This window comes from Ursus arctos, unplaced genomic scaffold (genome assembly GCF_023065955.2).
Source record: "Ursus arctos isolate Adak ecotype North America unplaced genomic scaffold, UrsArc2.0 scaffold_16, whole genome shotgun sequence".
In the NCBI taxonomy this organism is placed as follows: Eukaryota; Metazoa; Chordata; class Mammalia; order Carnivora; family Ursidae; genus Ursus; species Ursus arctos.
In genome coordinates, this window is record NW_026622830.1 from 1,845,389 (window position 1) to 1,858,220 (window position 12,832).

General features: G+C 57.1%; 1 protein-coding gene across 1 annotated transcript in view; it reads left to right on the forward strand.

The window, feature by feature from the left end:
• TAF4 (TATA-box binding protein associated factor 4) overlaps positions 1 to 12,832 on the forward strand; it is a 68,796-nt gene that overhangs the window by 41,802 nt on the left and 14,162 nt on the right. The window contains exons 4-14 of the mRNA XM_048222327.2: positions 314 to 433; positions 1,140 to 1,262; positions 3,113 to 3,202; positions 3,776 to 4,021; positions 6,076 to 6,223; positions 6,599 to 6,713; positions 8,618 to 8,787; positions 9,087 to 9,217; positions 9,957 to 10,082; positions 10,537 to 10,593; positions 11,008 to 11,127. Of these exons, the coding sequence (XP_048078284.1) occupies positions 314 to 433; positions 1,140 to 1,262; positions 3,113 to 3,202; positions 3,776 to 4,021; positions 6,076 to 6,223; positions 6,599 to 6,713; positions 8,618 to 8,787; positions 9,087 to 9,217; positions 9,957 to 10,082; positions 10,537 to 10,593; positions 11,008 to 11,127 (1,446 nt within the window). The remainder of the gene's footprint in view (positions 1 to 313; positions 434 to 1,139; positions 1,263 to 3,112; positions 3,203 to 3,775; positions 4,022 to 6,075; positions 6,224 to 6,598; positions 6,714 to 8,617; positions 8,788 to 9,086; positions 9,218 to 9,956; positions 10,083 to 10,536; positions 10,594 to 11,007; positions 11,128 to 12,832) is intronic.

Consider the following 12,832-nt stretch of genomic DNA (forward strand, 5'->3'; position numbering starts at 1 on the left):
CCTGCACAAGCCAGGTGACGCATTTTCAGTTGTAGTTTTTCTGTTTTGCTTTTAATTTCTGGGAGAAAAGATAATTTACCCTGGTCCCTGTGGGACTCCCAAGACTGGCCTCTGACACGAGGCTGGGCCCTGTGCTGGGCTTCCTGGCTCACAGTCTTTGGCCAGGTGCGCCATCTTACTTCCCTCGGCGCCCAGGTCTGCGGCCCCAGTTCTGTCTGGGGCTCCACCGGCTGTGGGGTCTTGTTTCCTTCTGGGGCACGTGAGGGCTGGCTCTGCGGAGCCTGTGGTCACCTTGCATTTTGGACTCTCATAGCCTCAGCTGGTCCTGGGTGGCGCTGCCCAGACAACTTCCCTCGGGACGGCGACGGCTGTTCAGACGGGGACACCTCAGCGAACGGTCCCAGGGGCCACTACCACCTCCACAGCTGCCACGGTGAGTGCCCCACCCCGGGACTGGGAGAGAGGTGCCCCGAGGTGCCCTGCTGCCTTCCGCCCGCCCGTAGCCTCCCTTCTCCAGGGCCTGGGGACCTGGGCCTCTGCGAGGTGGGTCATGAGGGCAGTGGCCTCTGAGGGGCAGCAGGAAGGCCCTGTCCCCCTGCTAGGCTTTCAGGCTGCACAGAGGTCCACCGTGACAAGAGCCCAAACAGGGGCCTTTGAGGACGGGCCCGTGGACTGTGCAGAGGCTGCTGTCTGGAGCAGCGCTGTATCCCCGTGGCAGCTTCCCGCGCACGTGCACGTCTCAGTCTCTGGATCGTACTTTGTTGGGACTCCCCTCTCGTTTGGTTGCACAGGCTTTCCCTCATCGTCAGAGCAATGTCATAATGTAATTCTTTTTATTGTGCACTTAGATGGACACGGGCTTTCCTCTGTGATAAAGCAACGTTATGCTGAACATGTTAGGGACTCCTCTCGGTTCCACTCACGGTTGTTCACCCAGTTACGTTCCCGAGAGGGTCGAGCTGCTGGCCGAGTGGGGGGCAGACTTCGCTGCCCCGTGAGAGTTACTGCGTTTTCCAGAAAGAACATTAGAGGAGAAATACAGACTTCTTATGTACACACACACATTTCAGTTAACCCAGGCGCTGTGTGGACATCTGCCTTAACGCTTTTTCTTTTGTATCTTTTTAACTTGAATCCAGGAAACCATGGAAAACGTGAAGAAATGTAAAAATTTTCTGTCTACGTTAATAAAGCTGGCTTCATCCGGTAAACAGTCCACAGAGACGGCGGCTAACGTGAAGGAGCTAGTGCAGAGCCTGCTGGTGAGAGCGCGGCCCGGCCGCTCAGCCCGATAGCGTCTGTGGGACACACGGCGGGAGGGTGAGCAGGGCTAGTCCCGTCACAGGTGTGCGCAGCCCGGGCTGGCCTCCTGGGGGCTTCACAGAGAGGCCGCTGTGGGGGCCAGCGCCCCGACCCTTTGTGGCCTCGCCATTTTCCAGCCTGGCCTGCTTCCCAGGGCATCCACGTGAAGAGAGCGGGTCCTGTTGATGCCACTTGAAAGTGTCCTGCTGGCCTCAGGAGCATTTTTAAACATACCTGCTGAAGGGTGTTTGACAGGCTTTCTCTCACATCTCTGCTTTACCTTCTGTAATGGAGAATTTCAAACCTGTCAGAAGTGGAAAACAGAGTCTGGTGAAGCCCAGCAGCCATCTCCAGGCTTCCCCAGTGACCGAGTCACACCTGATCTTGTGGCTGCTGCACCCCCCCCCCTCCGGCCACCCACCCCTCCTCCCCAGTCCCGAATGTTTGCGGCACAGAAGGCACTTGTTAAAGACAACTGCCACACGTGACCAGCCCAACACACGTGACCAGCCCGCCAACGTAGGGACCCCAGGGGCCCTGGAGAGCCTGGCCACCAAGCACGGTCCTGGTGCCTCCCCTGCGGCTTACAGCTTGTTCCGACCAGGGCTCAGTCCGCTGCGGGCACTGCAGTTGACGCTCTGTCTCCTCTGGCCTGACGCTCCCTCCTTGCTCTTCTCTTTCCTTTTGATTTCTGTGTTGAGGAAACCTGGTGGTTGACGTCTGGGCTTTTGGATGCTTTCTGTCTTTCTGCTGCTGGGGTTTTTCGGCTCAGGTTCTCGGCTCCCTGGACCTGCCTTCCTGGTGCAACCAGCTGAGGGTGGGTGGCAGGGGGGGAGACCCTCGCCCCGGGGTGACGGGCTGAGGGACAGCCGTTCTCAGAGACGCCACAGCTCCTCTGAGGGGCTGGCTCTGTGCCTTGCTCACAGCCCACGCTGGTTTTGGTCCCAGTGGAGAGAAGTCGTGCTCCCTCAAGCAGGTGATTGTTTCAGACCATGTACTTTAGTATTTTCAGGAAACTTAGAGATTGAAAAATGATCCTCTTTCCCATGAGAAGCAAGAACTCCTGGCTTTTTGTTTTAATTGTAACAATTCCACCTTCTAATGAAAATTTCTAATGAAATGAATGTCTTTCTCTTTCACCCCGTGGTCTCTTGTCTGTGGTCCGCACCGCCCCCCCTTGCCCAAGGAGCTGGCCGGCTCGTGCCATCCTGCACTCCCCAGATGATCCAGTACTGCACCCCTCCCCCCCGCTCGCATCAGGGCACGAGGACCCCCATTTCACCCTTCTCACGGGACCTCTTGTCACTCTGGACACTGCTGGCTCCTCCCTCTTTGAATTTAGCATTAGTTAGCTCCAGGTTTGACTCTGGGTGTGACCCCAAGCAAGAGGACAGAAGTCAGGCAAAGCTCGTGTTCTCCTGTGAGGACGCCAGGTGTCGGCCTCATCTCGAGGATGGCCTGTGATGTCCCATCCCTGCCCACCTTTCTTTGCCTCCCTACCCTCAGACCGCGTTTGCTTTGGTTTCCAGAACAGTCATGTCCCCTCTCATCTGGGCACTCACTTACCTCTGTGCCCTGGGCTTCCTCCTGGAGGCTTGCTGTGGGTCTTTGGGGTAGGTCATTGTCTCTTCTTGTGACGGCATCCCTGACTTCTCCTGTGCTGTCCCCCCCACCCCCACCCCCGGTTCCGCCCAAGACCTGGCAGAAAGAACACTGATTGCCACACAGGACATCAGCACATGCTGAATAAAGAGAGGTGTGTATTAACTTCTGTTCACGGGAGAACTTTGTTGTGATTTTTGTTTTTAAGGATGGAAAAATCGAAGCAGAAGATTTCACTAGTAGATTATACCGAGAACTTAATTCTTCACCTCAACCTTACCTTGTGCCTTTCCTGAAGGTAATTGTGAAGTCGTCCCCCGCCCCCCCCCCCCCCCGCCATGTGGCCTCACGTACTGGCAGGTTGCAGTAGGCCTGTTGGAGGGGAGGAGGGGCACGCTGGTGTCCCCGCTGGGCTTGAGGGCTAAAAGTGCCCTGTGACACTCCATAAGGTTCTCGTCAGGAGGCTTTTCTGTGCCCTGCAAGGCCCCTGACCTTCGCGGAGCTGGAGCACATTGGCCGGGGAGGCGAACACCAGCGGGAGGGCTGGCGGGTGGGGCTCACCAGTGAGGACCCGGGGCTGAGGGGCATCAGGTTGGTCGTCTTGAGTAACCTTTGCTGTCATGACATTCTTAAGAGCATTTCAAACCTACCGCTCTTTTCTCTTTTCTAAACAAATGTTATTTGGTTCTTACGGAGAAGAATGCTGCTTGGTGATGGTAGGGGTTTGGGGGTTTGTGAGTGCATGAGGCAGAGGCGTTAAGGGCATGGTAGAACTCAAGGCTTGTTTCTCAGAGTTGCAAGCCTCTGGGTTTGTGAGGGAGGAACCCAGTGCCCATGCCGCCGCCGACCCCGTGTCTGTCTTTCCGCCCAGAGGAGCTTGCCCGCCTTGAGACAGCTGACCCCCGACTCCGCAGCCTTCATCCAGCAGAGCCAGCAGCAGCCGCCACCCGCCTCACAGGCTACCACTGCGCTCACGGCCGTGGTGCTGAGCAGCTCGGTCCAGCGCACGGCCGGGAAGACGGCGGCCACCGTGACCAGCGCTCTCCAGCCCCCTGTCATCAGCCTCACGCAGCCCACACAGGTTGGCGTTGGCAAGCAGGGGCAGCCCACGCCGCTGGTATGAAGGCGAGAGCCTTGCCCGTCCCCCCGCTGCCCACCTCTTGCACACACTGGCCACGGCTCAGGGAAGCGTCCCCGCAGTAGGCAGGAGAGCTCCCGCCGGGGGCTGGGTGCTGCCTGAGTAGTTCAAGCACGAACTGGAGGCTGAGGCGCCTCAAGGCTGGGATTCCGTTCCCAGGAAGGTGGAATAGCGTGTTGGCTCTTAGCCCCCTGGCTTGTTACCCCTATTGTCTGGGCATGTTCACGGTTTAAATGAACACGGCGTGTTTGTAGTGAATCTTTAGCGGTTATTACCTTGGATTCGGAGCAGCGGCCCCAAGGCAGGAAACAGTGTGTGTGCCTGGTGACATTGCGTCAGGCAAAGCGTGGCGGGCCTTCTGTCTCAGGGCTTCGAACCCAGCTCTGCAGCCACAGTTTGGGCCTCAGTGAGGAAAAGCCGCAGGTTACCGCTTGCTCGTGTACGGGGTGGGTCCAGTTTTCTGCGTTCTGCGGCTGGAGAAGGGAGGTCTTTGCTGGGGAGAGTTGCATTTTAAAAGTGCTGGGCAGCTGGCTCCCCTTATGTAGAGAGGCAGTTGACTGCTGTTGTTGTTTTTTTAAACTTTCAAGGGGATTTTGTTCCCCTACAGTTAAAAGCCCTCCACAGCGCAGGCTCCCGTGCCCCTGATGGTGGGTTGTAGAATGCGTTTTATCGTAGCGGCCACTTCACAACCGAGCGAGGGGCCCGAGTCCACTAGGCTGCTTGCCCACCTGCTCGGGTGAAAGCTCTGTCTTCGCGCTGACTGCTGGTGAGGGTGACACGCTACCTGGCGGACGAGAGCATCCCGCCTGCGGGGCTGGGAACTTCCGTGCGGGGGGCCGAAGGTGTGCATGAGAAGTCAGGGCTCCCTTACGTCCTTTTCACCCCAAGGGGAAGAGATCTGTAAGTACAGGACTGCCCTAAGCACTGGGGCTAATGTACGCAAAAGGTGCCGTCTCTCGAAGAGAACTGGGTTGGGTAGTCGTCTTTCCTGGAAAGGTTGGAGCTTTGGTGCATAGTTGTGAGTCACCTGCCTGGTGTTTGCGGTTTACGGTCAGAGGCTGTCTTGACCAGCAGAACCCCTTCTGCCTTCCACGTCCTTGGTCCTGCCGGATGTGGTGTGCCTGTTTAGGGGGACAGCAGTGTGGTCAGGCCCGAACCTGGCTCGTTCCCTGCCTTGAAGCCTGTAGAGACACAAACCTGAGGCTTTTCCGTGAGTTTATGGCAGAACCCCACGTGCACCGCCTTGAGGTGGTGGCTGTCCGGACTGTCCTGGGTGGCGTGAGTTTTCACCGGTTCGCTGCAGAGATAGTTTGGTTGCAAGGCACTGCCCCCCCCCCCCGCCCCAGCAAATGTCCCGTAGTCCAGGGCATAGGCAGTAGGTCACCTTTAAAACAGTTGTGAAGCATCTGGCCCCAGAGGTTTTGGGCAAGGCAGTATCTCCCCAGCACGGGAGCACCGGCCCTGCCAGCTTGGGAGCACTGCTGTGTGCAGGGCGGGGCACTAGGCTGGGCACAGGGCCTTAGATGGGTGGCACGTTGAGCAGAGGCAGAGGAGGGAGCGCGCTCCAGCTGGCAGAGCTCCAGGCAGGGCAGCGCCGCGCCGAGCGGGTCTGTGATAAGGGGCAGCAGGGACATGTCCGGGGCTGGACTCCGCTCTGTGGGTGTCTCCCCGAGCTCAGCCTCGGGTGGTGAGTTTGGGCAGGCCCCCATGGGGAGGCAGTTGGAGAAGCTCTTCTTTGAGTGCGGAATTCAGGGAAGGACTTGGGAAATCTGACCTTTCCCAGTGACCTTTAGAGACGATGTGGAGGAGGGAAGCAGCCCCCAGCAACTGAGATTTGGGGGGAAGGCCTGTGTTCCCCTCGGCTGAGTCAGCCTCCCTGCACTGACCTCAGGACCTCAGGCCCCACGTGCAGATCTGCCCCAAGAGCTTGCCTCTGTTGTAGCGCCTGATGAGGGTGTCCGGGTCCTGGTGGGGTCCTGGCCGGGGGACGGGTGGGGGCGGGGCGTGCTGATGGGCCCTGGGCTCTGCCTCAGGTGATCCAGCAGCCGCCCAAGCCCGGAGCGCTGATCCGCCCGCCGCAGGTGACGCTGACGCAGACGCCCATGGTTGCGCTCCGGCAGCCTCACAGCCGCATTGTGCTCACCGCACCGCAGCAGATCCAGCTAAACCAGCTGCAGCCAGGTGAGGGCCCCCCACTCAGTGCCGCTAACTGCACATGCTTGCCGGGCGGCCATCGCCTCCTGGCCTCGGCCGCAGGAGGGGCTCCAGGGTCAGACACAGCACTGCTGGTTTGTGTCCCAAGCTTCCCCTGTGCGTGAAGAAGCACAGCGAGTTTCAGGAGAGTAAGAGCTTGAGAGGCTATGCTGTTGTCTGTAATTTCGGGTCGGGAGTCCGGCATTTTTACCAGCTTCGTTGCGGCGGGTTAGCAGCGGTGCCCTCCTCTTGGGCCGCCAGGCTCCGGAGCAGCAGCGGCGCCTGCAGCGGAGCCCGCGGTGGCTTCTGCAGAGTGCGCTCACTGCATGTCGGTGGGTATACCGTTGGCGTCTTATGTTGCAGTCCCTGTGGTGAAGCCCGCCGTGCTACCTGGAACCAAAGCTCTCTCTGCCGTCTCGGCTCAAGCAGCTGCTGCGCAGAAAAACAAACTCAAGGAGCCTGGGGGAGGCTCGTTTCGGTAAGGAGTGGGCCTAACCACATTGAACAAAGCGACCCTGGGGCGTGGGGGGCCGGCTGTGCCGGGGCCGGCCTTGCCCACGTGGCACTGGCCGCCTAATTTCGATACTGTGTTCATTCCACGCTTCATTTTGACCTTCGTGCACGTTTTCCCAAGAAGTTAGCCCAGGGGGGTTGTCTGTGGACGTGTAGCAGGAAGTAAACCAGCATTCTTTGGTGTAAACGAACTAATAGAAAATCTTTCGCTCTGATGGTCATGTCTCAGTATTCTGAGTGTGTCATGGCTATAGTGCAGAGCGCTTCCCTTGCCTGTCTTCTAACTGCAAAACTTCTGGAAATGCTGTACTGTGGGCCTTGATGAGAGCGGGCAAGGGGCTACGTGTCAGGGATGCACAGTACAAAGGCTGCAGTGCTGACGTAGATGACGGAGAAGCAGCAGGAAAGGGCTCATGTCTCGGGGGTTTTCACGGGGCTGCCCCCTCCCAGGCAGCATCCCTGAAGCTGTTGGCCGGTGGAGCAGGGTTGACGTCAGCAGGGTGAGGAGGGCGTTGTGCCTGGGCGGCCCAGCACGGGGGGCCAGTGCCAGATGGGGTGGGGAGGATGTCCATGAGGGAGAGGGCCCACCTGCAGGTCAGAGAAGTGAGAGAGCAAAAGCCACTGGGAACCTGGGTATCTTCCTGCACGGGAAGGGAGTTAGGATGGCCCCCGTGGTGCTGGGTTAGCTCAGGGTTCAGTGTCTGGATGCACATCGGGGGAACGAGACGAAGCTCCTCGCCCTGTGCACTAGAGGCGCCTGGGAGTGGTGGCGAGCACGCCCAGCGCTAAGACCGTGTCTTCTGAAAGCCATTCTGCTGTGACCCAGACACCTTAGAAAGGCTGGTTCTGGGGTCTCTGCAAAGCGAGCTGGTGCATCTCGTTAGGTCAGAAAGCGGTGCTGCGGTGGACTGGCACGCGGCAGAGTTGACAGAAGTTGCCTGGAAGGGCTTCCTTCCCACTGCCTGTGTCTGTAGTGACAGACTCTGTCACTGGCTGAGACGGGAAAGCACGAGCCCATGAGAATGAATAAATGGGAAGCTTACGGGGAAGGGGGAAGCCGTCAGGGATGCGCCGAGGGCTGCAGCTCGGAGCGCGGCAAGAAGGGACCATGGTAACCCAGCCCTCTGCAGGGCTTGTGGGACACTCTTGTCTCAAGGGGAGCGGCCGTCAGTCAAATGGGGACACAGACGTGCTGCAAGACGCCTGGCCTGTGGCCTTGTAGGTGTCACGGGCACGAGAGCCAAGGAAAGGCTGAAGAACGTTCCAGGCTAAGGAGGCTGAAGGGCCATGCGGAGGGGCTGTGAGCGTGGCTGGTGGCCTGCTTGCAGAAGTCACCTGGCTCCGTAGGGGACACTCTTGGGCGCAGGGAGCACATGTGGGCTGTTCCGGGGTGGGGCATGGGGAGTCAGGTTGGCAGCTTCCCTGCAGGTGATTTGGGAAGAAGAGAGTCCTTCACCGTGTATTTTGGCTTTTCCATAACTGCGACTGTTTTAAGAATAAATTAATGCTCTTTGATTTTATAAGGAAGATTTCACTTGGACAAACTTCTTGAAGCTGTGAGGACAGTGTTGCTGGGCTTTGCTCCCTTAACTTAGCCCTGACTGGGTGAGCTCTCTGCACACATCCTCACGCCAGAACTCCTGTGGGGCTTTAACCCCCAGCAGGTCTTCCTTTAAAAGAACAGCTTCACTTTCAAAGAGAACCGCTAGGCTTCCTCGTTCAGGGGACAGCACAGTGCAGGCAGGAGCTGGCAGGACGCACGCCTGGAGGGGTGTCAGCATGCTCTCTCCACGGGGTCCCACTGGGTCAGGCCCCCCGAGTGCACCTCCTGACACACCCCTCACTTAGGCAGCGTTGTCTTTTCTGAAGGGATGACGATGACATCAATGACGTGGCCTCGATGGCGGGAGTAAACCTGTCGGAAGAAAGTGCACGAATATTAGCCACGAACTCTGAATTAGTGGGCACCCTGACACGGTCCTGTAAGGATGAAACCTTCCTCTTACCAGCGCCTTTACAAAGAAGAATCTTAGAAATAGGTATGTGGGCGTGCTGCAGCCGTCCCCAGGACCCTGGCGTGCCCGCGCGGCCCTAGTCCTCCCGTGTGCAGCTGCCCTCTGCCAGCGGCTCCCTGGCGGGGCGCGTGGGCCCCAGCAATCACGCCTGGTGCCTTGTCCTGCGTTTTGCCCGTGTCCTACATGGTTGATGTCAGGCAGCTGTGGCGGTGTAGACCACCCCTCCCACACCGGGGTCCTGCCTGGGCTGCCCTCACGTTGCTCTGAGCGGTGAGTCGTGGATGAGGGAACAGCGATGTTTGTAACGTGTTGCCTACCCCCAGGTAAAAAACACGGCATCACGGAGCTGCATCCAGACGTAGTGAGTTATGTATCCCACGCCACGCAGCAGAGGCTACAGAACCTTGTAGAAAAAATATCAGAAACGGCTCAGCAGAAGAACTTCTCCTACAAGGTAACACGCTGTTCTCCCGAAGCGGCCGTGCTTGCTGTGGACTCGCGGTCAGCGCTGCCGGGCAGCCTCTTCCCGCACCAGGCGTCGGGGGCGGCTCAGGAATGTTTCACGGGGCTACGTTTTGGGGGCGATGCCACCTCTCTTAGCCCAGGGTGGTCTCAGGTGCTGTGTGCCCCACACGGGGAGGGAAGCCCGGCCCGCGTGAGGGTGCACACGGGTTCAGCCCGGGCTGGGTGTGGGGCGGAGGCGGCTTGCCCGGCTTTGGAGGTTGTGGGGCCTCTGCCGTTGCCGCCCTGCGCTCCTGCAGCCGCGTGCTAACCCTGCAGACCCGGGAGCTCTGGCTCACACCTGCTCCCGGGACTCGGACCACTGCCCTGTTTGTGGAGGGTCACCTGGGCTGAAACCCTGCCTCCGAGGGGCAGCCTGCAGGGCAGGATCTGCCTTCCTCTTCCCTCCCTCACACGAGCACCACTCGGAGGGGCCCCACTGAGTAAGGCCGGTGCCGTCGGGGCGGCAGTTCAAATAAAGAATCAAATGATACCAAAGTGTGTAAGGTGGAAACCCCCCGAGCCCCAACCAGCTCTCCCGAGACCCGCTTTTCTGTGTTAACACGCAGGCCGTCTGGGGACGGGGAGCTGGGCGCGCGGAGGTTCCGTGGGACTTCCTTTGGGAGGCGGGGTGTGTGCAGCCTGTCCAGCCCAGTCCTCAAATTTATGATAGCATTTTTAACGTTTTGTAGGATGACGACAGATACGAGCAGGCAAGTGACGTCCGGGCTCAGCTCAAATTTTTTGAGCAGCTCGACCAAATTGAAAAGCAGAGGAAAGATGAGCAGGAGAGAGAAATCCTTATGCGAGCGGCCAAGGCAAGTACCCGCACCTCGCTGAGCAGGGCCGCTCCCTGCCCTGGGTCCTGGACGCACGCGCACTCGGGGCCCCGGGAGACCGGCGCGGTGTTGCGGGGCCGGCTCTGCAGGGGACGTGACGGGTGTGATTTAGGGGGGGCTGCGGGTGGGATGTGGACCTGAGTCCAGAACCCCGCGGGCCGTCCCGGCACACCATCTGTCATGTTCCTGTGCCCAGCGGGCATGGTGATGACTGCCTCTGAGCTCTTCTCCAGCGGCAGTGATTTTCTTAAGAATCATGGTTGTTATTTTCCCCATGATGTGCAGGCTAAATTTTCATCTTCTGGCTGTTAGCATTTAAAAATGTAGTATACATTCTGTCATGTGATCTGGACATTATATCGTGAATAAGATAGCACTTTCGTTAGCTAGACATTTAGGTCATAACTTATTTTTCTTTCCCTTTAAAAAATAGTCTCGATCCAGACAAGAAGATCCAGAACAATTAAGGTTGAAACAGAAGGCAAAAGAGGTAAGCTCTTTTAGTCAAAATCTTTACTATACACTTGAAAATAGATTCTTACATAACCTCATCGTCCAACCAAAGAAAAGGGAAGACAGCGGTGGCATTTCTGTGGCGAAGCTGCATAAGGTGTTTGCAGGGGCAGACGCCGTGTCCTGCTTTTAGATGTAACAGTAAATTCCTGTTGGCTGCTTTCAGTCTTCACACGTGCACAGGATCTCGTATGTTCTGAGCTTCTGAAGATGAGCCCTGATTGTGCTTTATGATTTTTCTGACTGTAAGATAAGCTTACCATACAGTCAAGACAGTAAAGAAATTTTAATTTAGACCATTTCCAAAGATCGTTTGATGTCTCTGTTATTTCGTAGTAAGCAGAAATCACGTGCATGCGATGACGGTCCTCGTTTCTTTTCCAAAACAAAGATGCAGCAACAGGAGCTGGCGCAGATGAGGCAGCGCGACGCCAACCTCACAGCGCTCGCCGCCATTGGGCCCCGGAAGAAGCGGAAAGTGGACTCTCCGGGACCGGGGTCGGGGACGGAGGTACGTAGCGCAGCGGCGCTCGAGGGCGGGCAGGGGCCTTGGGAGCCCCTCTCGGCTCAGCTCCCGGGGGACGGGGGGCAGACACACCCGACTGGCCTTGGTGCATCTCCGTGTGGCTCTCCCTTGGGGTATTTGTGTTACGTTTGGTACTGTAAATCCGCGTTGGCTTGTGGAGGACATGCCGGGAGCTGGACGTTCTGTCCGCGAGGAGGTTTGCTGGCCGGGGTGGGACCGCCTGTGGAGGGGGTGCGGGAGCGGGCAGAGCGGCCTCCGGGGTTGCCCGCGCCTCTGGAGCCACTCGCGGGACGCAGGCCCGCAGGAAGAAAGGGGGCCCTTGCCCATTTGTTTGTCCAATTTTGTTAGTTTCTTGTTTTGTTTGTTGTGATTTCTTTATGGAGTTAGAAACCCAACCTCAGGGTATTGCTACTTTTGCTTAGATCGTCACTAGTTTTTTAAGTAAATTTTTGGAAGAAAGCACGTGTGGCCTTTCCCACTGACACAAGCTCTCCGCTTCTGGCGGCGGCGGCCTGGGCTTGCGACAGCAGCATTTCCCTTGGCCTGAAGGGCAGCACCCAGCGTTTCCTGTGGTGCGGTACGCGGATGATGGGTTCTCTCAGCTTCTGTTTACTCGAAAGGGCCAATGTTTCTCCCTCACTTTTGAATATTTTTCCTGAATATAAAACTCTGCGTTGACAGTGTTTTTCTCATTTAAGATTTATTTTCTTCTACATTGTTGAATAAGTGGAGCATGTCTAGATAGATGTCATTTAATTTTTGGGAAGGACACGCCAAGGATACGTGTGCCCAAGGACTAGGCACCCTTCATGGTCTGCGCTTTCTCCTTGTTCCCTGGTCCCCTCTGTCTTACTGCTGACATCTTTCACGCCTCCAAGGACACTGCTCCTCAAATGCTGTGCTGTCATGTTCCAGATCACAAAAAAGGTGGGAGGTTTCCTAGCATGTTTCCCAGAATTGCAGAACTCTTATTCTTAAACCTGAGTGACAGCTGTAATATCCGTGTGACCACCATTCTCCTGCGAAAGGGGTGGCTCTGTTGTCTTCCCGGCCCCACCAAGGTTTACGCTTGTGCCCTGCCCCTGCTGTTTCTCCCTTCTCTACCTGTTTTGAGACTATCATCTTAATTTCTAGAAGTTTCTCTGGGTTGTCTTTACACTGAGTTCTCTTGACATTTAGCCTGCTTGGTCTGTAGGTCAGTGCTTTTCCTCAAATTTGGGACATCGTGGCCTTTATTTCTTCAAATTTTTTTCTGCTCCTGTCTGTTTTTTTCTGGTGGGGTTTCCAATTACACATATGTTAGAGCTGATGATGTTGCCCTTGGGTCTCTGACACTGTTTAGTTTTCTTTCATTGTTCTTCTCTCTGTCCTCACACAGGACGGTTGCTCCTGGTTTAAGTCTTCAGGTTCCTTGAGAACACGATGCTGTGTCATCGGCAGAGGCAGCTGTGAAGCCACGCAGTGAAGCTCTCACTCGCTGGTGTGTTTGTGCCTCTGGGGTTTCCAGTCCGTCTTTCTTAGGGTTTCTGACTCTGCCAAGATTCCCTGTCTGCTCATATATTGAGAGAGAGCGCATCTCCCGGGGCATCGTGCCTTTGGCCTGTGTATAAAAGCTGATTTCATGTGTTTGCGAGGCCGGCGTCTGGGCCGCCTCAGTGTCAGTGTCTGGTCCCTGCTTTTCTCCCCAGCA